This window comes from Piliocolobus tephrosceles, chromosome 6 (genome assembly GCF_002776525.5).
Source record: "Piliocolobus tephrosceles isolate RC106 chromosome 6, ASM277652v3, whole genome shotgun sequence".
NCBI classification, from domain to species: domain Eukaryota; kingdom Metazoa; phylum Chordata; class Mammalia; order Primates; family Cercopithecidae; genus Piliocolobus; species Piliocolobus tephrosceles.
Genome location: NC_045439.1, coordinates 153,432,290 through 153,455,400, shown reverse-complemented (window position 1 = coordinate 153,455,400; position 23,111 = coordinate 153,432,290). Strand labels below are relative to the sequence as shown.

The following is a 23,111-nucleotide window of genomic DNA, read 5'->3' as shown; positions in this document are numbered from 1 at the left end:
ACCAAAGAGGAGGGATAAGGACGTGGCTGAGATTTGCTCAGCACTTAAATCCCATTAAAGCAAAGATCAGACTAGAAAAGCAGGGCACAGACAGAGAGCCTGATCCCTGGAAAAGAGGAGGTCTAGAGTTCATTCGATGTCAGTGTTTAAGAATGAAAGGTCAGCTGTTCAGTCCTTCAACAAATAGCAATCCGGTACCTGCCAGGAAGGAAGATGAGAAGTTCAGGACCCAATTATTCTTTCAAAAGACATAAAGAAAATACAGAATAGACAACACTTCGATCTACTATAAAAGAACCTCAGGGATGTAATTTTAAATGCTTTAGAAAGGGATCCACAAATCCAGAGGTATTATATATGTGAAGTTTTCACCGACTGGAAACAAAAGTTGGTGTTGGATGAACTACTCTCTAAAAAGCCCATCTCCTCAGCCCATGGGAATGTTGCTATTTGTGCTGAGTGAAAGGGCATTTCCACTTCTCCAACTCCAAAAGCTGTATTTCTTTCAATATTAAGGTTAATGAGGGCTGGGCCCTGTAATCTACATGAGTAGGTTAATTCTCATGTGTCCTAGATAGTTGAGAGAAAAAGAGATTTAGAACTTCAGCTGAAGGGGAATGCACAGACCGCCATGCCGGAAATGAAGACGTGCAAAGGAAGCGAGGAAAATCACTCCATACCGGGGACACTCCACCTCAGCTTCTCCACCTGTGAAGGAGGCATGCCCACCTGAGCCCGCCCTCCCGAAGGCGTGAGAGAGACCTGCCAGTTCACAGGCTTCAAACACTTTTGGAGAAAAGCAGTTATAGATATCATTCAAGGTTTAATGATATTATAGTAAAACAAATCTTTTATCAAAAATTAACAGAGCTCATCCATGCAGGGTGGCTCACACCCGTAATCCCAGCACTTTGGAAGGCCGAGGCAGGCAGATCACGAGATCAGGAGTTCGAGACCAGCCTGGCCAATATGGTGAAACCCCATCTCTACTAAAAATACAAAAATTAGCCAGGAGTGGTGGTGCGCACCTGTAGTCCCAGCTACTCGGGAGGCTGAGGCAGGAGAATCCCCTGGACCTGGGAGGCGGAGGTTGCAGTGAGCAGAGATTGCACCACTGCACACCAGCCTGGGCAACAGAATGAGCCTCTATCTTAAAAAGAAAAAGAAAAATTAACAGAGCTGACACTGCAGGAAGAACACATGCATCTTGAGTATGTTTTCAGAAATGGGATATGCTTTGAGTTGATCTCCTGTCCCGTTATGATTTGCAAGATGCCGTTAGAAACGTCTTTATCCTACTAAGTTGAAAGGTCAAAGTTTTAAAACATTACAATTAAATGAGACTATTTCAACATGTTTGTTTAAAATGATAACACGTTGTGGCTGAAGGTAAAAGAGTGTGACCCCTGTCATGACATTCTTCCTCATTCAAGGCTGTTTTTGACACTGCTGTGATGATAAAGGTGAGGGCAAAGAAGGCAGACATAAGAGGTTCCTGTGTGTTAACCCTCACAATAAAGTCCTCACTGTTACCTTCAAATGTATAGATGCTTTCATTGTTAAACTCAAAGCTGATAAACAGAATGATTTCGGGTTCATTCACTGTGGCACTGCCTGACTCTGTGCTAGACACTCTGTGCTAGAAAACCATGGTGTGAAAAAAAAGGCCAGTAGTTAGAGACAAAAACAAAATAGATAAGCAATCAAATAGCTTGAATTATAGTTAATAACAAAATGCCAGAGCAGACGAGATTAATCTATAGTGATAGAGGATTGCCTGGGGTTAAGGTACAGAAGATTGAATTTGGAGGATCGGGAGGAAATGTGGGGAGGTGATTTAGAATGTACTATATTTTGACTGGGATGGAAGTTATATGTATTTGTCAAAACTCATTGAATTGAATACTTATAATGAACACATTTTATTGTGTGTAAATTACACTTCAATAAAGTTAAGTTAAAACAGAAAATTATGTAACACATGCTGTGAAGGAGACAAACGCAGATAACATAGCAGGGTGGAGTTGATGTCAACTTAGATGAGGTTTCTCGAAGTCTTTTCTGGCAAATAACATTCTCTGTTGGAAGGAGTATTAAATAAAATTTATGGGACACCGTGGTTTTGGACTGAAGTTCTGCTCTAGACCCCAAGACACCAGCCCAAATCAGAATTGAGTGAGTCACTTGTGCTGGTTGCTACGTAATCACTGAACTTACAACAGGCCCATTTTTCAGGAAAACAGGAGATTCACATCGGCAGTCCAAAGGGATCCAGTCAACCTGAGCTGGCATGATAAGAAAGTCTCCTCTGCTTTAACCCCATAAAGAAAGTAGCTTTGCAATGAGTGATCTGTGTTTTATTCCCTATAGGCATGAACCACCGTGCCCGGTCACATTTATTATTTTAAATATATTATTCAGCTGGCATAAAATCACCTAAGAGCCCTAACGAAAAGTGAAATCTTGGGGAGGTGAATACCTAAAGCTGAGGATAACAGTGAGAATAGGCTAAGTCACACAGTGGTAACGAACACAATCTCAGTGGTTAATATGGCAGCAGTTTATTTTTCATTCATGCTTCATGTCTGCAGGGGCCCTGCACCTGGTCACTCTAATTCTGTGTGAACCCTGGTTGATGGAGATTTCAAAGCACCATTTAACTATTGAAGTGCATTTTTTTTTTTTTTTCTTTTTTGAGGCAGACTTACTCTGTAGTCCAGGATGGAGTGCAGTGGTGCAATATTGATTAACTGCAACCTCCACCTCACAGGCTCAAGGGATCCTCCCACCTCAGCCTCCTGTAGCTGAGACCACAGGCGTGCCCCACCATGCCTGGCCAAGTTTTTTATTTTTTCTTTTTGTAGAGGTGAGGCAAGGTCTCACCATGTTGCCCAGGTTGGTCTTGAACTTCTGAACTCAAGTGATCTTCCCACTTGGCCTCCCAAAGTGCTGGGATTACAGGCATGAGCCACCATGCCTGGCCCTGCAATTGATTTTTAAATTCTTTGTATCATGCTTCATTCTCTTCCAGTTTTATATATATATGTGTGTGTGTGTGTGTGTGTATGTATAATCTATGTGTGTATATATATATGTATAATATATATAATTTTTTATATCTTCCCTATTAAGATGTATATTTAGAGCAAATACTCATCAAGTTCTTCCTGATGAATACTCCATCCCTACCAACCTACAGTTTTCTATTTAAAAACTAGGATCCTTATATTTCAATGATGGAACTCCCTTTTATATATTAAAATCAAACCAGTTATTATAACACAATGGAATTGACACTCTAGGGTAATGGATATAAAAGGGAATCTGGCTACTCTTTATTGTAAGATTTATACAGTTTTAAAATAAGTTCCTTCAATTTCAAAAAGAGACTCAAATGGTGTGAAAAGTCCTTTCTAAACCGAGAACTAAGAAAGCCAGTTTAGATTTCTTGAATAGACCCTGCGGTGTAAGACCATGGTAATTATTAATGGAGCTTTTTAAACCCTGTATCATGTAGTCACACTTTTTGCTTCATAAATTGATTTAGATCACTCTCTCCTTCGGAAGACAAAGAAGAATCTGGCTATACATTGTTGGTCTTTAGAGTATGTGCTACCTAAATTGTCTAGTTGCTCTTGGACTACATCCGTAAGGATCTCCACTAACTAAACCATTCTGGACACAAATGCCAGAATTTGCCTTCTTTAAACATCATTCCAGTGGGCCACTTCTCTTCTCAGAAAATGTCATCATTTCCTGAATAAAAGCACATATTCTCTCATATCAAATCCAAATTTCCACACTTGTCTTTCAAATTCTTGCACATCACACACACACGTGTATGTACATTGTAGTATGTATTATGTATATAGTATATAAATATATTTAAATATAGTAATATTGTGATTATAAAGTATTATTTTATATAAATTTATAAGGGTATACATTTTACATGTCAATATAAACATATACATTATATAATTTTATTTATATAAAGATTTTACTATATTTTTAAACATTATTTTTATCTGTTCTCTACTTTCAAAATGAGATTTCACTTCTGAATTCTAACAATCTGTATTACTTTTTAAAAATACAATTTCAACTTTTATTTTAGATTCAGGGGATACATGTGCAGGTTTTTTACTTGGGTATATTGTGTGGTGCTGAGATTTGGGGTACAATTCATCCTGTCACTCAGGTTGTGCATAGTATCTGACTGTTTTTCAAATGATCTCCCCTCCCTCCTTTTCTCCCTCCCTCCTTTTCTCCCTCCCTCCTTTTCTCCCTCCCTCTCTCTTCTAGTAGTTCCCAGTGTCTTTTGTTGACATCTTTATGTGTATGAGTATGCAATGTTGTCGAGAACAGGCAGTATTTGATTTTCTGTTCCTGCGTTAATTCACTTAGGATAATGGCCTCTAGCTGCATCCATGTTGCTGCAAAGGACATTATCTCATTCTTTTTTATGGGTGAGTAGTATTCCATGACATATATATGCCACATTTTCTTTATCAAATCTGTCATTGATGGACATCTGGGTTGATTCCATGTCTTTGCTATTGTGAATAGTTCTGTGATGAACATATGCATGCATATGTCCTTTTGGTAGAATGATTTATTTTCTTTTGGATATATACCCAGTAGTAAGATTGGTAGATCAAATGGTAGTTCTGTTTTAAGTTCTTTGAGAAATCTCCAAACTGCTTTCTGCAGTGACTGAACTAATATACATTCCCACCAGCAGTGTACAAGTGCTGCCTTTTCTCTGAAGCCTCACCAGCATCTGTAACTTTTGACTTTTTACTAATAGCCATTCTGACTGGTGTGAAATGGTATCTCATTATGGTTTTGATTTGTATTTCTCTGATGATTAGTGATGTTGAGCATTTTTTCATATGTTTGTTAGCTGCTTGTGTGCCTTCTTTTGAGAAGTGTCTGTTCATGTCTTTTGCCCATTTTTAATAGGGTTGTTTTTTGCTTCTTCAATTGTTTAAGTTCTTTATATATTCTAGATATTAGACCTTTGTTGGATGCATAGTTTGAGAATATTTTCTCCTATCTGGTAGGTTGTCTGTTTACTCTGTTGATAGTTTCTTTGCTGTGCAGAAACTCTTTAATGTAATTAGGTCCCCCTCATCATTGTTTTTGTTGCTATTGCTTTTGAGGACTTAGTCATAAATTATTTCCCAAGACCAATGTCCAGAATGGTGTTTCCTAGGTTTTCCTCTAGGATATTTGTATTTTGAGGTCTTACATTTAAATCTTTAATCCATCTTGAGTTAATTTTTATATATGGTGAAAGGTATGGGTTCAATTTTATTCTTCTGCACATGACTAGCCAGCTATCTCAGCATCATTTATTGAAGAGAGAGTCCTTTTCCTATTGCTTATTTTAGTCGACTTTGTCAAATATCAGGGGGCTGTAGGTGTACAGCTTTATTTCTGGGTTCTCCATTCTGTTCCATTGCCCTATGTGTCTGTTTTTGTACCAGTACCATGCTGTTTTGATTACTGTAGCCTTATAGTATAATTTGAAGTCTGGTAATGTGATGCCTCCAGCTTTGTTCTTTTTGCTTAGGATTGCTTTGGCTGTTCAGGATCTCTTTTGGTTCCACATGAAGTTTAGAATAGTGTTTTCTCTTTCTGTGAAAAAATGGCACTGGTGATTTGATAGGAATAGAATCTGTAGATTGCTTTGGGTAGTATCTGAATCTGTAGATTGCTTTGGGTAGTATGATAACAATATTGATTCTTCTAATCCATGAGTATGGAATGTTTTCCATTTGTTTGTGTAATCTATGATTTTTTTTCAGTAGTGTTTTGTAGTTCTCCTTTTAGAAAACTTTCATCTCTTTGTTTAGATGTATTCCTAGGTATTTTAATTTTTTGTGACCTTTGTTCATGGGATTGTATTCTTGATTTGGCTCTTGACCTGGCTGTTATTGGTGTGTAGAAATGATACCGATTTTTATACATTGGGTTTATATCCTGAAACTTTACCAAAGTTGTTTATCAGTTCCAGGAGCCTTTTGGTGGAGTCTTCAGGGTTTGCGAGGTATAGAATCATATCAGCTATGAAGAGAGATCGTTTAGCTTCTTCTTTTCCTATTTGGATGTCTTTTATTTCCTTCTGTTGCCTGATTGCTCTGGCTAGGACTTGCAGTACTATGTTGAATAATAGGAGTTGTGAAAGTAGGCATTTTTGTCTTGTTTTAGCTCTGAAGGGGGAATGTTTTCAGTTTTTGCCCATTCAGCATGATATTTGCTGTGGGTTTGTCATTGATGGCTCTTAGTATTTTGAGGTGTGTTCCTTCAGTGCCTAGTTTCTGGAGGGTTTTTAGTCATGAAGGGATTTTATATTTTACTGAAAGCTCTTTTTTTAATCTATTGAGATGATCATATGATTTTTTATTTTAATTCTGTGTATGTAGTGAATCACATTTATTGATTTGCCTGTGTTGAACCAGCCTTGCATCCCAAGATTGAAGCCTACTTGATCGTGGGGAATTAACTTTTTGATGTGCTGTTGGATTTGGTAGTATTTTGCTGAGGATTTTTGCATCTATGTTTAGTGGGGATACTGGCTTGTAGTTTTATTTTTTCATGTGTCTTTGCCAGATTTTGGTATCAGGGTGGTGCTAGCTTCACAGAATGAGTTAGGGAAGAGTCCTTCTTCCTCCATTTTTGGGAATAGTTTCAGTCTGATCTGGTAGAATTTGGCTACAGCTTGCTAAACTCCCTAATAATAAGAGCTACCAGACCCCTCCTAACTCTGATTTACAACCTAGATCACTACAACTCTGACTGGGCAAAGGACCAGCCTTATAAACATTCTCTTCAACTGCAGACCATAAACCTGTTTCGGCCAGCATATGAAGGTTATATGCAAACTGTCTTTGTGTCCTATAGTTCACCTTTTGGGGTAAATAGCCAAATTTCACTTCATTTTAATGCTAAAACCCTGCCCCAAAGTGAACATGGGATGTATGTTGCATATGTGTTTACCCATTGTGCATATCTTGGCTCCCTTCATAAATATAGATAGCTTCCCCACACACCTGCTAAATGTGTATGACATGGTTGTGTAATATGGACTGTGTGAGTCATAAAACCCAACTTGCCCTTTCCTTCCTCGAAGACGGAGTACCTTTGTTTCAGACTGGAGGCTATTTCTTCCTGGTTTGCAAACTGACATCTACAATAAAGCTCTCCTTTCTACTATGTAGCCATCCTGGTGGTCTTTTAGATGACAGCCCTTACCCACTGTACCCTAATCCTTCCCACTTGTTTAAAGATGTCTAAAATTCTACCTAGTCATTTCATTCATTTGAAGTATAATGCAGACTCCAGTAGGTGTGATCATGTAGGCTGTTCTCTATTCAAACTAAAGTTTGAATATGTTTCTAATATTTCCCAGAGTTAAAGGAAAACAGATATAATATATATGTGGGTGGTGTTCCACCAAAATGCCTGCATAATACAGGAACAACTTATCCACATGCACATACAACTCTTACCCAAGAGGTATGTTCAGGCACTCTTATTTTTTCCCTGAGCTATAGCAGCTCCATGTTCTTACTTCTCTTGGCAACTTTTTGCCTTCTTTGCTTTCTCAACCCATCTTGGCCACCATCTGCTATGTGTCAGTTCCAGAGACCACAAGGAACTAACAGCACCACCTGTGCTTCTTAGTTCCAGCTAAAGAGAGAAAAAAATGTCTGATTGGTTGCTGGTGCTTAGATATACAAGTCCTCGTGTCAGACATATTCCCTTCTGGTTCCATTAGTCCTAGGGCCATTCATGAAACAAACTTGTTTGCCTAGGGCCCTTCCTTCAGGAGGAGTTACATGAGTAAATCTGTGTGGGAGAGATGGGTACATTTCATTTATAAGGGGGAACTGAAGAGATAGAGAATTCAGAATGCCTGCTGTTCCTGATGGTTTTGCAGTTCTAAATTCCCATTTCCTATGAAGTCTAACTCTATATCCTCAGATTTTAGGAGTTCCTCTCTATCTCTTTAACAAACTCCTTTCCTAACTTAACTCCCTAGTTTGAGGAGAGTTCTGTTCCTCGAGACTAAGAGCATTGACCAGGATCTAGAGCCAAAGAACATGAAACCCAAATCCCTAAAAACACAGAAGAAATTCCATGAGGCAGAGGCATGGCACAAAGCCAGGGAGTTGAGTGGGAGTAGGAGTGGGTACAGTGTTTCTCCTTAAGTGCCTGCTCCTGTACAGATCCAGCTGGCAGGAAAAGGAGTTAGTTGGAAGTCTTGGCTTGTGGAACCAAATTCTCTCATGTCAACTTATTTAGACAATAGTAAATCTACTTGTCCATCTATGCTGATTCCATCGATACAAAGGGAAAAGAGGAAAGGCCAGACTCTTGAATGTGGATGCGAGGGGGATGGGGAGAATAGTGGGAGTTGAAGAGCACAGAAAAACAGCGGGCAAATCCTTTTCGCATGGTCATCAGCCCAACCCTCTGTTCATTGTTCTCACCTGTATTATGTGTGGGAGCACACACTCACATGCACACACACAGCTGCTGCTCCTCCTGCCCACACCATGACTCTCTGTAATTTGTCTTCCAGGTCTCCAAGAAAGAGACTTTGTGTTCCTCTTTGCCTTCCTTCGCATCCTGTTATAAATGCCCTTTAATGGTTTTCTCCCGACTCAGCTTTCTATTCCTTCATGTTTCCTATTCATTTTTCCTATTCTCAAGAGAAACTCAATATAGAGAAACCATAACAATGTGATTTGAAGAGACTTCTGTAGCCCACCTCTGCCCCTCTCCATCACCTCCCAACCCAGTCTCCAAAGTTCATGCTAAAAAGAGGGAAATGGGGACGGAAGGAAAGTTAACTAGTTGAAATAATTCAGCTTGTACTGGGCATGGTGCTGAGTGTCTTAAGCACATTTTGTTCCATTCTCATGACAACTCTGAGAACATGATTTTAATTAGCTCTTCTTTCCTGAAGAAGCTAGGTGATTTAAAGACCACTCAACTCATCAGTGGCAGAACTAGGATTTAAACTCAAATCTTTTTGACCCAACGCCCATGCAACATCAATCCTTTGGGCAGTCTAATAAGAAACTATATGTAGAAAACTTTTATTAAATTATGCTTGTGTTCTCTAGCAGGGAGATCTCTTTGAGTATTCCCTTGGGAACATAGTTTAGGTAACAGATTGCTTAATTGGCACAGTCTGCTCTTTTAAGGATGCAGGTAAATGATGGATGATATGGTTTGGATCTGTGTCCCCACCAAATCTTATGTTGAATTGTAATCCCTAATGTTGGAGGGCCTGGTGGGAGGTGATTTGATCATGGAGGCAAATTTCTCATGAATGGTTTGGCACCATTCCCTTGGTACTGTCCTCACGTTAGTGACTGAGTTCTCATGAGATCCTGTCATTTAAAAGTGTGTGACCCCTCCCTGCCCCTAGCTCCTGCTCCCACCATGTGAGATGCCTCACTCCCCTTTTGCCTTCTGTCATGATTGGAAGCTTCCTGAGGCCTCCTCAGAAGCAGAAGCTACTGTGCTTCTTTTACAGTCTGCAGAACCATGAGTCAATCAAGCATCTTTTCTTTATAGACTAACCAGTCTCACGTATTTCTTTATAACAATGTGAGAATGGACTAATATAACAGTAAGTTATAATTTGTAACTGGAGTGATAGGGAGAATGTCCCAGATGGCCAGCATTTGGTGGAAGACACTGGAAAAGAAGTCTAAAGTGTACATCCTAGAGTTCAAGAGGCCTTAGGAGAATGCTATTTTGCCTAAGGCAGATTTGCTCTTAAATTTCCTACATGATGCCTGTTTTACCATATCCTGACCTGCATGATGCCTCCAGGCCACTTGCCGTAATAGTTCCAAAGTCATCTTCCTGTGTTAAACACTTACCCTGTTGACCCAATTCCTTGCTTACAGTTGACTCTAGAGTTTGCTTCTCATCTACTATTTAAGCCCTGTTTTAATTCCGCTTTACTTCAGCCTTCCCTTGGGGTCGTTTTCTTTCTGTCTCCTCTCTTTAGTACTGACTTCCATGGAAGTTACAGTAAAAGAATGCAGGAAAATAAGCAGACAATGATGCTGAAGGACATGCAGGCCACTCCTACTTAACTCTCAGCTGACCCAGCTCCCCTTCACTTCCAGCCTCAGCCAGGGAGGGAAGGCAGCCCAGAACCACAAGAACTCAGAGAACTATAGTTGAACTGAAGCTCTTTATCCTCCGAGTCAACCTTTCTTGCATCTATTGCACCCAGGGCTAATGAATGAACTTCAAAGAATGGCTCCTAACATCAAGTTCATCAGTGACCAGAGGTGTACTTTTGCAACCCCCCCAGGAACTTTGTTGTGGATGTCTTCCTACCAGGAATTTGGTTACCATAGCAACAGCCAGAGAAGCTCTGCTTGGAAGACAGATTTCTTGTATAATGAGCCTGAAAGACCTTAAGGTGAACATAGACAACTTTTGCTGTCTTAGGCCTAAAAGACCTAATTTTTTTCCTTCCCTGTTAGTTACTGGTATATATTTATAGCATTTGTATCACATTAACCATAAAATGAATCTGACTTATTATTTCCTTTTAAAAATCCAGATAGTCTGATCGTATAGAGATCACTGGGTTCCTGAGTCCTGAGGCCACACTGGAATATATTATCCAAAAACTTTCAGTCGTGTCTCCTAGTTTTGTTTGCATGAAGTCATTACTCTTCTCAAGTCCTTCTCAGGACCTGCCAAATCAAAACTCCTGAGCTGGAAGGTGGGAGCCATCCAACAATCGGTTCTTCCCCTACAAGCCACCAGAATTTTCTCCTCCTCTAGCTCATTGGGTATGGCGTTTGCACTATTTTGTCCTCTTTCTTTGGAGAATCACCCCTCCCCTGCTAAATAGTTATTGATCAACCCCTGTGGTAAGAATGGTATGACTCGGTTCCTAAGCCTGACCAGGCTCAGGCTCTTTCCTAGGACTTCTGCCAGTACTATATGGGAAGGTATTCTTTTGTCTCAGAGGCTGCTAAGTTGGTAAATCCTGTATTACCTATAGGATGGTGGAGAAATCGTATATTAGTCTGCCAAGGCTGCCATAACAGAATACCATAGACTGGGTGGCTATATTAGTCTGTTTTCATGCTGCTAATAAAGACATACCTGAGAGTAGGCAATTTATAAGGGAAAGAGGTTTAATTGACTCACAGTTCAGCATGGCTGGGGAGGTCTCAGGAAACTCATAATCATGGTGGAAGTGGAAGCAAACACATCCTTCTCTATGTGATGGCCAGAAGGAGAAGTGCCGAGAAAATGGAGAAAAAGCCCCTTATGAAGCTATCAGATCTCATGAGCACTCACTCACTATCATGAGAACAAACAGCATGAGGGTAACCGCCCCCATGATTCAATTACCTCCCACTGGGTCCCTCCACGACATGTGGGGATTATGGGAACCACAATTCAAGATGAGATTTGGGTGAGGACACAACCAAACCATATCAGTGGCTTAAAAAAACAGACATTTGCTTCTCACAGTTCTGGGGGCTGGATGTCTAAGATTAAGGTGTCAGCAGGCTTCTTTCCTCAGCTTACAGATGGGTCCACTTCTGGCTCTGACGTCACGTGGCTTTTCCTCTGTGCTCACACTCTTGGTGTCTCTTCTCCCTCTTAGAAGAACACCAGTCCTATTGGATTAGGGCCCCACACTTATGACTTCATTTAACCTTCATCACTTTCTTAAGGCCTTGTCTGCAAATACAGTCATATTGGGAGTTAGGGCTTCATATGAGTTTTGAGGGAACACAATTCAGACCATAATAAATTCTATGGGAGAACTGGAAAGAAAGGTGGAGACCCAGTCACATTGTTCACATTGTATCTCTGGATACAAGAAGTCAGCCCTACCCCTCGAAATATTTTATTTTCTTCAGTAATATTTCTTTTCTCTCCACTGTACTCTCTTAAATATTTAAACACATTTACATAATGGCCATTGTTTAGTCAAAATAAGTGAAGAAATGGTGTTTGGAGGTATTAGAAGCTGCAAACAATACTTCATTATAAATTAAGAAGAAATATAATTTATATAGTTTTTTGTTTATTGCACTTTATCCAAAGACATAGGCACTATCCACATCTTAGTTATTGTATATATATGAAGATTACCTTAAGCAGACACTTTTGTCTTAGTACCTTCCTTAAGCACAATTTTTAAGATTCAATTGTTCTAATACTTTATACCCTATAATCAAGCAGAGATGAGATGACCTCAGAATTCAACAAGAATCTGGGTGCTTACCTCTTCTGACACAAATATCAGAAGCTGATTCTCAAAGCTTCTACTTTTACATAGAAGTAAAAATATCCACTCCATTTCTAATCACAAATGGAAAGAACCAGAGGTGATACCCCAGCCAATTGTCTACAGTTAAAGCATTCATATTGTGTTCAGAGGATACAATTCATAATATTTATGCACTCATTTGTACAGAGGAGAAGAAAGAGACACAAAAACTAGTGAAATCATACCTCCCCATGCATGGCTTTTAAGCCAATTCATCTGTGCTATAGGATACAATGGGGTGGCGGGGGCGGGGAGTGGATCTACAATAATGTTTACACCTTATCTAAAGAAATACAGTCATATTGGGAGTTAGGGCTTCATATGAATATGAATAAAGCCCTAACATAATACCAACAAATTAATGTATTGTTTAGCCTTTATTGCATAGAAGGCCTTCCATTTGGACATGCTAGATACAGAACTCTAAACTCTAAGCTTTTTAATCACAGAAAGTGTGCTCTCATCCATCTTTGTGTCTCCTGCCCTTAATACTATGCCCAACCTAGAATCAGGGATCAAAAGATATTTTTGGTATGAAAGGGCATAAAGACACACATATGACCTTGAATGACAGTAGCAATGTGTTACAATTTATTAAAGATGTCTGATGAATCCAGAGTACTGCAAATATTGAACCCAAATTCTCAAAAGGCATGTGATAGAATGGGGTTACCCTTGATAAACTGTAACTGAAGTTAGAAAGATTATTTTAGAGACACCATCAGGGTAGATGTCAGTAAATCTGAGTTCCTGTCTTGCATATTCCACCAATAAAGTTTATAACATTGCACCAGTTGCTTAATCTCTGTGTCTTGAATCCTCATCAATAAAGCTCAATTAAGTTCATTCAAACTTTGTGTGAATGCTAACAATTCACTGGCAATTAATTTGAAAACAAAAATCTGTAAGGCTTCTGCAATCTAGTTGAAATCTACCTTTCCCAATGGATTTTCTAAAATTCATCGGCACCTACCAGCCTGTCCCATGTCTTATATCCTGGCTTCTGCCACACTTCTTTCTGCTGAGATGTTCTCTCTGCTCTTCTCACGTCCCGAATTCCTGACCATTCTTTAAGACCCAGACCCACATACATCTCCTTAAAGCCTCCAGGACCACACGCACTAGGGGATTATGTGTAGGTGTGTGAACTCCTTGAGGATGGAACATATTCAATTCTTTTCAACGCTGCCCCAGCAGCCTTCCCACCATACATGGAGCAAAGCAAATACTGTGGCTCTCGCCTCCCCTTGTTCCCTCAGGACCTCGCAGCCTTCAGTTCACTCAACCCAAGATCTCAAGTTTTCAAAGAAATGAAGAGATTGAAGGCTTCTGTCTCGCAAGTTAGTCACTGATCAGGCAGAAGTGTTTGGCTCCTGCTTCCTCACATTTGTTTTGCACACACACAATGGTCTTGATACGTTTAGAGGGTATTTGCAATGGGACGTGGCTGGCCCAACTGTCAGCCAACTATGTTTCTTTCATAGCCCCCAGGAAGTCAACTGAAGAGTTCGAAGAATTGAGAAGTTAAGCCAATTTATTTAAAATAATCTTTGACTTTCTCTTTGTCAATATATGTGTATTTTCTGCAAGGTTATGAAAACTGGAACATACATTAAAACAACAATTCTCAGTGGCATCTGCAGCAACTAATTCTGGAGAATTGTCTTATTCAGTTGCTTTTCTTACTTATATAGAACTAAACCTTAATCTGCTTTTCAGGTATGAAATATATTCATGATTCTGTCTCAAAATATGAAATCAAAAGTTAGTATTATAACTCCCAGCTAACTGTCATATTAATTCATCTGGATGAATTTTGTGGTACTGAACTCTGACAATGCTCAACATGTCAAAGCAAACACCTGCCCCGTCCCATGCCTACCCCAAAAACAAACGAGAGGCTTTTATAGGTTGCAAGTCCTGGTCTGGTTTATTTATAAAGCAATAAATATTAGAAGCACAAACAAATTGCACGTGTGTAAACAAACTGTACAATGATTGATGAAAGATGAGGGAAGGTGGTTTGGAAGACTCCAAGAAGCATAATAGCATCATCCTGACTGGAAGGTAGATAGAGAAGGCACCTTAGAAGCATTTGCGGTGGACAATGGATGGGCCTGCCTCATCGTACTCTTGCTTGCTAATCCACATCTGCTGGAAGGTGGACAGAGAGGCCAGGATGGAGCCCCCAATCCAGACAGAGTATTTACGCTCAGGGGGAGCAATAATCTGCAGAAAGAAAACAAAAACTTTCAGTGAACTCTGAGGTTCCAAGCAAGGGAGCAAATACCATGTTGGGAGGGTTCACAGAAAAAAAATATTAGATACTAATTCGCTATAATGTGGGATATGTCATACCACAAAATAATGTGGCCAGTCAGGTTATATGAACTCACCTCTATTTTATCATTTCTATTATTAAAGATATATTCTATTATTAAAATGGAATTTCTCCACTTATCTAGAGTATAATTTGGCAACAAGCTAAATATATAGTGGAGGCTAACCCAAAAGTTGGGGCTTTAAAAATGTATTCAAAGATTTTGTTGCGTGTGCGTGTGTCTTTTTTGGTCAAAGATTTTTCTTCACTGCTTAAAAGCATTTTGGAAGTTACCTATCTTGGGAAAAGTGCTAAGAAAATCAGAAAAAGTGGTAGAAAAAGTAATACGTAAAGTTTGTAGGAGACAGGAAACTGAGTATGAGGGGAAAAGGAATTAGGAATGTAATTCTGCTTAGAATACCAAGACTTGCCTTGGATCTCCCACTCACAAAAGTTCTTTACCTTAATCTTCATGGTGCTAGGAGCCAGGGCAGTGATTTCCTTCTGCATACGATCAGCAATACCAGGGTACATAGTGGTGCCTCCAGATAAGACATTGTTGGCATACAGGTCCTTGCGGATATCAATGTCACACTTCATGATGCTATTGTAAGTTGTTTCATGGATGCCAGCAGATTCCATACCTAGGAACAAGTCACACACACACAGACACACACAGACACATACACATATCACAGTGCATTCAGGTCAAGGTAGGGGGAAGAGAACAGGACTTCTTTGTGTGGGTGAGCTGTCACCATTTGTCTCTGAAACATATGTTGCCCTGTAAGACACACTACAGGGTGCAATGGGTGTCTCACAGTTAATCCACAATACAATGCCAAGAAAGGAGCAACTGTGCTTAGCACCTGTTTCGTGTAAACACCTCCTGAAACTATCAGATGTATGAAGATGTATTGGAAAAGAAAAAGATACACATTTAAACTAAAATGAATGTGATTTTATGGACTTAAATCAGATCCTGACAAAGTTCCTCATGGAAAGCATTGCTTAGGAAGGATATTTGTTGACATACCAGTGTCCAGTTATTACTATGAGTAGGAATGTTATTGCATTTAATGATGAGTAACTTGGAAAATCCAGCTACCTGGTAATGAAACTTACTGGAATAAGTCAGCTCTTGTGAAATAGCCCTTTTCCTGCAGATATGTGATATTCAGTTACTACTCTGTGTCATCCTTTATTTTGAGATGAACTCAGTGTGTCATCCTTTATATCACTAGAGCAGAACATAGACTTTCTCTTTAATGAGCCATCAGGACTTGAGGTTGAGCTGTGTGGGAGTCCAAACTTTGACTGCTTTTAACTCAAGGGCTTCTTGAGCCTTCTAGATTTCACTCTGGGAGACCCTAAGATTTCCAGGGAAAATTGTGCCTCTGCACCAGACCCTACAACTCACCAATGAAGGAGGGCTGGAAGAGCGTCTCAGGACAGCGGAAGCGCTCATTGCCAATAGTAATGACTTGGCCATCAGGCAGTTCATAGCTCTTCTCCAGGGAGGAGGAAGAGGCAGCTGTGGCCATCTCATTCTCAAAATCCAGGGCGACATAGCACAGCTTCTCCTTAATGTCACGGACAATTTCACGTTCAGCTGCAGAAATAAAGAGTATCACAGTCATGCTCTGAAGCAAGAAGTCAATTGTCGGGAGGTAGGTGGATTCAGTGAGGGAGGAAGAAAGCAGACCCACACTGTGCAGATGAGACACACACACACTCACCGGTGGTGACAAAGGAGTAGCCACGCTCAGTGAGGATCTTCATGAGGTAGTCAGTGAGGTCCCGACCAGCCAGATCCAGACGCATGATGGCGTGGGGCAAAGCGTAGCCCTCGTAGATGGGGACATTGTGAGTTACACCATCCCCAGAGTCCAGGACAATGCCTGCCCAGGCAAGCAGACAAGAACAAGGTAAATTCCTGAGGACAACACCACTGCTTTAGCCATGGCAAAGCCTGCTTCCAATCTTGGCTAAGAGATGCTAGCAATGGGCATTGATCCAGATGAAATTAGATTCCTTACACACAACGAATAAAAATGAGCATCATGGATACTAAATCTGAAGCAAACTGCAGCTCATCCTTTTAACTATTACAGTAGAAAAAATTCCCGGGGACACTTTCAAATGACCATCCTTATCAGCCATGAGCACATTATGTAAGCACCCAAGTGTGTTTTTCTTTGCTCCTATTGAACTTACACGTTTCTCTCTCTTTTGACTCAGACCCTGTAGGGAATGTATTCTCCTTGGGGATTGCTTGCCCAGGTGATATGATGGTTTAAACACATAACAATGACTGCTGCACTCCAAGTTGCTACATTGCGCTGAGCTTTAAATAAGAGAAGGACCTAACTCCACAAGCTATCAGCTCCCACAGTAACTGTGCTCTGAATCTAACCTCAGGGCACTATTGTTGCCTCTCTCTCTTAGCACAGACCTTGCTAGGGAATGGGAGGAAAGGAATTATCCCTTTTTCAACTGGGGGATCCGATTCACAGCAAGGTCGGTGACTTGGGAATGTGATTAATCAGTGACTGTCCCCAGAGCCCTGCATACCTGTGGTGCGGCCAGAAGCATACAGGGATAGCACTGCCTGGATGGCCACGTACATGGCAGGGACATTGAAGGTCTCAAACATGATCTGAGTCATCTTCTCCCGGTTGGCCTTGGGGTTCAGGGGGGCCTCTGTGAGCAGGGTGGGGTGCTCCTCGGGAGCCACCCGGAGCTCGTTGTAGAAGGTGTGGTGCCAGATCTTCTCCATGTCGTCCCAGTTGGTGATGATACCGTGCTCGATGGGGTACTTCAGGGTCAGGATGCCTCGCTTGCTCTGGGCTTCATCACCTACATAGGAGTCCTTCTGACCCATACCCACCATAACTCCCTATGAGAAGGGAAAAAAATGAGAAAATCATGCACTCACCATGTCAGGAATATGATCAGTGTCTTGTCCATTTATATCTAACTGCCCAAGTCAAGGAACATATTTAAATACCAGAAATAATAAGCAATAGGATTTTACCCCAATTTAGAAGAATTATTTAAAAATCAGTCTTTCACCTTCTCCCCACTCCCCCAAAGATGTATAATTCTATTGTTGAGAATAGAACTCAGGAGAGAATGAAGCTATTTCACTGAAGAAGCAGAGCCTCGCCTCACCTTAAAAATATCATATGCCTTCATTAAATTATTAAGCTCATCACCCATGTCAACTGGAATATAGATGACTGCATTTTGGAATGACTGAATTAATGACACATTGTATTTCTCCTAAGAAAAAGATTTTGACATTCAAGTGAACACATAATGATGGGCTGCTATGCCATCCTCACTCCAACAGTGAAATTCAGCCTGTCCAGAGCCGTCCTGGAGTCATTCGCCAGCTCCGAGAACTAAGCTCTCCTCGGCAGCCTGTCTGGCCAGGCATGTGACACACCCAGAGAGCATGGAATTTCTTTTAATAAACGAGGTGGTATGTCGCTATCACCATGGCACTCGCTGCCTCTGTCATGCCTGGCTTCTAAAAATGCAGCAGCCAGGAAGGAGATAGATTACACCTTTGGGGAACCCTGTAAACTGGCTGCGAACATGAGAGAGGAATGTGGATTGGGTCCTGGTTGGTTGGGAGAGGTTATATTGTTAGAAGTTTTAAACAGGACTGAAAAGAGAGGACAAGGAAGAAAATGAAGTGTATAAGGCAGAGGAGACACTAGGGACTCAAAGTCCAAAAGGCCGTAAGTGGAGAGAAGCTGGTGGCTTTCACACCCGGGAGTGCCACCCTTTGAGAGGCCTGCCACTCAGGTGTACATTTCTCAGTATGTTGGGGTTTGGGGGGTACTGCTTGTCTTGGCTTGGATTTGAAGTGAATCCGCCTTTTCTTAATTGGGCCTAAGGAGTTCATCGAACAAGAGGGTCAGGTGAGAGCCATTTCCTAGATCGCTGGACTGAAGGGGTCACGAGTGGGACTGGGGGCTCGGCGGGAAGTTTACCTGGTGCCGCGGGCGGCCCACGATGGACGGGAAGACAGCGCGGGGCGCGTCATCGCCCGCAAAGCCGGCCTTCACCAGCCCAGAGCCGTTGTCGCACACCAGGGCGGTGGTCTCCTCGTCGTCACACATCTTGGCACAGCTTCAGGAGGTTCTGCAGGTTGAGGAGGAGAGGCGGACCACGCTCAGCTGCCTGTGCAGCTGGCCTTCTCCGCACCCAGAGGAGGGGACAGAGCAGAAGGGGGTTGTGGGGACTGGACAGGGGGTTGGGCGGGGAACACTCCTGCCACCTCCCTTCCCCTCGAGTCAAAAAAGGGAGGGAAGAAACCGCGGAAGAGATTGGGGACAGAGAAGGGCAGAGGAATCCACCCAGGCTCCTGGCCAGGAGTTCCACCTAGGGTGCCAGGTGCGAGGAGGGACCCATGAAACCCAGCCCCTTAGTCCTCCCCAGCCCTTTAACTTTCTTCCTTTTCACCAACTGGGAACACGGTCTCCAGCCCTGTCCGTATCGCCATGCCTGTGCCCCAGATGGAGGGGAAAGCACGCCCATTGGGGAGCCACGAAATTCCCCTTCTTAGAGCCCCTGCGAGGACGGACGCCCAGGACAAAATAAGCTAGAACCAAATACAAAAGTGCAGTCGTAGAGCGCAGGAGCCGGGACCTTGGCTGAGGGCCGGCCGGGCGGGCCAGGGGGCGGCGCGGGGCTGGAGTCCGGCGCGGCCCGCGGACCTGGCGAGAAGTGAGCGCACAAGGCCGGGCGCTGACTCACCGTCGGCGGGGCGGGTCGGCTCGGCTCGGCTCGGCTCGGGCGGCGGCGGGCTCTGTGTGGCTGGCTCCAGGAGGGCCGCTTTATAGAACGCTGATGGACAGGGTCAGTTGGAGCAGCCGGGGGCAGGAGTGGGGGGCCCGGTCTGCCACCTTGCCTTATTTGGTCCCCTTCGCACCCGCTAGGACTGCCGAGGCCATTCATGGAGCCAAGGGCAGGGGAGAGGATCAGCCAGGGGGCCCCCAGACCATGTAAGGAAGGGGAGGGGGCAGCCAGGGGGATGGCCAAATAGGGAGCTGGGGAGGGGCAGGCGATGAAGGGTAGGGGGCAGGGGAAGACTGAGTGACGCCAGCCCACCCCTCCCCCTTTCTGGGGTGGGGGTGCTCCCTGGATGGGCTGTGGATTCGGTCCTCCGCAGCCCCCGCCAGCTTTGGGGACAATAAGCCACATGCAGTGGGAAGGCTTGGCGCCCTGCCCTCTGCTGAGGGGTCCTGACAGCTGGGCCAGGGCAGCAGGGGAGCAACAGCGGCTTCTCATCTTCCAGGGCTGCCAGGAGCACAAAGGACACCACAGCAGCACATCTGAGTGGCTGCAACAGGGGCACCCGGGACAGGGCACCCTTCTGGTCTATTCCCCACCAGCCTGGATGGCTTTACTCAGAGAGCTAGGGCTGGGCTCATCTGGGTCAGAAAGCTGAGATTAACCAAGGCCACCCAAGTTCCCGCCGGTGCATGGATCAGGGTCTGGCCAGGGAAGAGGAGAAAGGGGTTTCTGTGAGAGCTTGACCACGTCTTCCTGGAGAAGGGACCAGGTTTACCCCAGCCCAATTGTTGGGTAGCCCTCATCCATGCTGCGGGGGTCTTGCTCAAATTCAGACTCTGGTCTTCAGGTCAGAAAAGGATCCCCTGCTGCCAAAGTGAATAAAGGAACAAATGCCAAAAATAGCTTGCTCACCTGATGGTGGGGAGATGAGCATCTTTAAACTGGGGGCAGAGGCCTTCATTCCAGGTAGAGACAAGACTGAAAAGGCAAATACTTTGATGGAGAACATAGCAGCAACTTAAACTAAGAATACACCGATCCTTGCCACTCAAAGTGCAGCCTGTGGACAAGCAGTATTGTCATAACCCAGAAATGAGCTAGAAATGCAGTCTCAAGCGCCATCCCAATCCGCTTTTCAGCAAGATCCTCATTTGCTTGGTGTGTACATTAAAGTGTGAGAAGCATTGGCGTAAATGACAGATGTCATCTCCTCTGTGGAAAACAGATTTTGCAGGATCTTGAAGTTTTGAGAAGGAAAAAGAAACATGGCATGAAATGAGGAGAGGTGGAAGGAAGAGGGAGATGGAAGAAGGACACAGATCACTAGTTTGCCCTGGGGTGCCCTGCATTCTCAGTTCTTGACTGGCGCTTTGATTTTTAATGCTTGTGTTTTTCCTCCAGTTCACACCAGTTAAAAATAGAAAACTGGGCACTGGCATCTCTCTCTAGAGTGGTCTTGGGTTGATATGCTGAGGAGGCCTGCTGATTAGATACTTGTCCCGACTGGGGAATGCTGGGCCCTCCCCTCTGAACTCCCCAACCATGTTTGGGTTGGTCTGGAGAAGAAACATGAGGGCAGCTGTGTGGTGGGGCTGGGTAAGAGGCCTGGCTGAGATTACTCCGTGCAGCACAGCAGGCATTTTACAGTAAAAATGTTTATTGACAGGATACCAAGAGTAGAACTGCCTCCTCTCATGAAAATATAGAAAAACCAAGGAAAAGGAGAAATGGGACTGGTGTCAGAGTCAGACAGACCTGGGCTCAAATGCTGCCTCTATCACTTACTACTTACTATCTGTTTGGTCTTGAGCAAGACACTTAACCTTCCCAAGCCCCAAGTTTTCCCTCTCAAAAGCGATACCCTAACACTTCTTGCAGAGGTGATTGTGTATTGTAATAATTAGAAACAAATGCTATATGTGAGATGGAAGATACAAAGCAAATTGTATGCGTAATAATGATATTTTGGAGGCAGTAGTAGCTCTGCCTTTTAAAGAATCAGGTTGATTTCATTCTTCATTGACTCGGCAAATCTTTGCAGGACAAGAACTGTACTAGTTAAGGATTCAGTGAGAAATAAAACAGAACAGGACTCATCCTCCGTGGCAATTACAGCAAAGTCAGACAGCTATGGCACAAATTGGGAAGGAAAAAGAGGTATCAGCAGGATAGTCACAAAAAGGGAAGGGGAGTCTGAAACAGTTTCCAAGACAGGCTTCCCGAGGAAGTGTTGTTCATTTTTAAAAGTAGAGCAGAACTGAAGTTTATGAACATTTGTGTGAGAAAAAGAGTTTCTACATGGGAGTGGCTGATGAGAGAGTCCCACTTTCACTGCTGTAGGTGCAAACACTCTCGGGAATGGAAAACCATGGTTATTGACCTCAGTCCTTCACACAGGCTTCCGGGGCCTAGGAAGCCACTTCCGGCTCCCTCGTCTCAGGCCCACTGGCTCTAGTGGGAGGCGGGTAGAACAGTGGAGGACTCACAGCGGTTTTGTGGAACAATATTCACCCTTAAAATGTTTGAAAAATATATTTCCTATTCCACTCATTTTCACCGCCTAACACTCAAAACAGTGTATTTTCGTATGTATTATGTGTGTAGCAAGAAAGGATGCTTATTTGATATTTACTATTTGTATTACTGCTCGATTTCCACATTTTATTTTATTTTATTTTTATGTATTTGTGTGTTTGCTTCAGACAGGGTCTCCCTCTGTTACCCAGGTATAATCAGGTGCAGTGGTATAATCAGGACTCACTGCAGCCTCGACCTCCCAGGCTCAGGTGATCCTCCCACCTTAGCTGATCCTCCCACCTCAGCTTCCCAAACAACTGGGACTACAGGTACATGCCAACACACCCAACTAATTTTTATATTTGTTGAAGAGATGGGGTTTCACTGTGTTGCCTAGACTGGTCTCAAGCTCCTGGGCTCAAGTGATGTGCCAGCCTCAGCTTCCCAAAGTGCTGGGATTACAGGCATGAGCCACCAAGCCCAGCCTTGAGTTCCACATTTTAAGAACTTTGAACCTTATTTTATATATTTTAAAATGTAAAGCAACAGGAAAGTAAGATTTCATGACTGACTTTTATTTAAACAAATTTTTACAGATCCACTTAATTTGAAAATTGAGATTGGCTTTTTAAGCATATAAAAATGACATCTCAAAACGAAAAAAAATTACAAAACAAAGAAAAAAGTGACATCTCCTCTTTGGTGCATTCTAGATTTTTTTTATTATGGTAAAATATGCATATTTACCATAATAAAATATCATATTTACTATCTTAATCATTTAGAAATACACAGTTCAGAAGTGCTCAGTGCATTCACATCAGTCCCAATGTTTTTTTTTTATTGCTAATTGTGACTAAACTGTGCTTCCTGCAGTTTGAGAAAGACTGGTTTATATACTGTGAGTTGGGGAACCACTGAGCCTTTTTTGTCCGAGGTCACACAGGTGAGCAAATGGTAGAGTGACAATTCAAACTCAGGCACCTGGCTTTAAGCCCTGTTCCCAACCACCACCAAAAATACCTTCACATATACTTGGTCTGCTATTTCTCAGAATGTGATGCTAAAACTGCCTCCAGCCAAATTACCTAGACTGCCTAATAGAAATTCAGATTCCTGGGT

The 23,111-nt window shown here is 42.6% G+C and overlaps 1 protein-coding gene across 2 annotated transcripts; it reads right to left on the bottom strand.

The window, feature by feature from the left end:
• Positions 1 to 14,250: 14,250 nt before the first annotated feature.
• ACTC1 (actin alpha cardiac muscle 1) lies at positions 14,251 to 20,072 on the bottom strand. Of its 2 annotated transcripts, XM_023230273.2 has the most exons (7): positions 19,434 to 20,072; positions 18,668 to 18,818; positions 17,238 to 17,562; positions 16,403 to 16,564; positions 16,084 to 16,275; positions 15,126 to 15,307; positions 14,251 to 14,572 (listed from the first exon to the last, which is right to left on the bottom strand). In XM_023230273.2, the coding sequence occupies exons 2-7, from the start codon at positions 18,794 to 18,796 to the stop codon at positions 14,429 to 14,431; spliced, it is 1,134 nt and encodes a 377-aa protein (XP_023086041.1). In that variant the 5' UTR covers positions 18,797 to 18,818; positions 19,434 to 20,072; the 3' UTR covers positions 14,251 to 14,428. The 2 variants fall into 2 exon arrangements, with proteins under 2 accessions (XP_023086041.1, XP_023086042.1); XM_023230274.2 differs by lacking the exon at positions 19,434 to 20,072 and having other exon boundaries at positions 17,238 to 17,433; positions 18,668 to 18,796.
• Between the last annotated feature and the right edge of the window lie 3,039 nt (positions 20,073 to 23,111).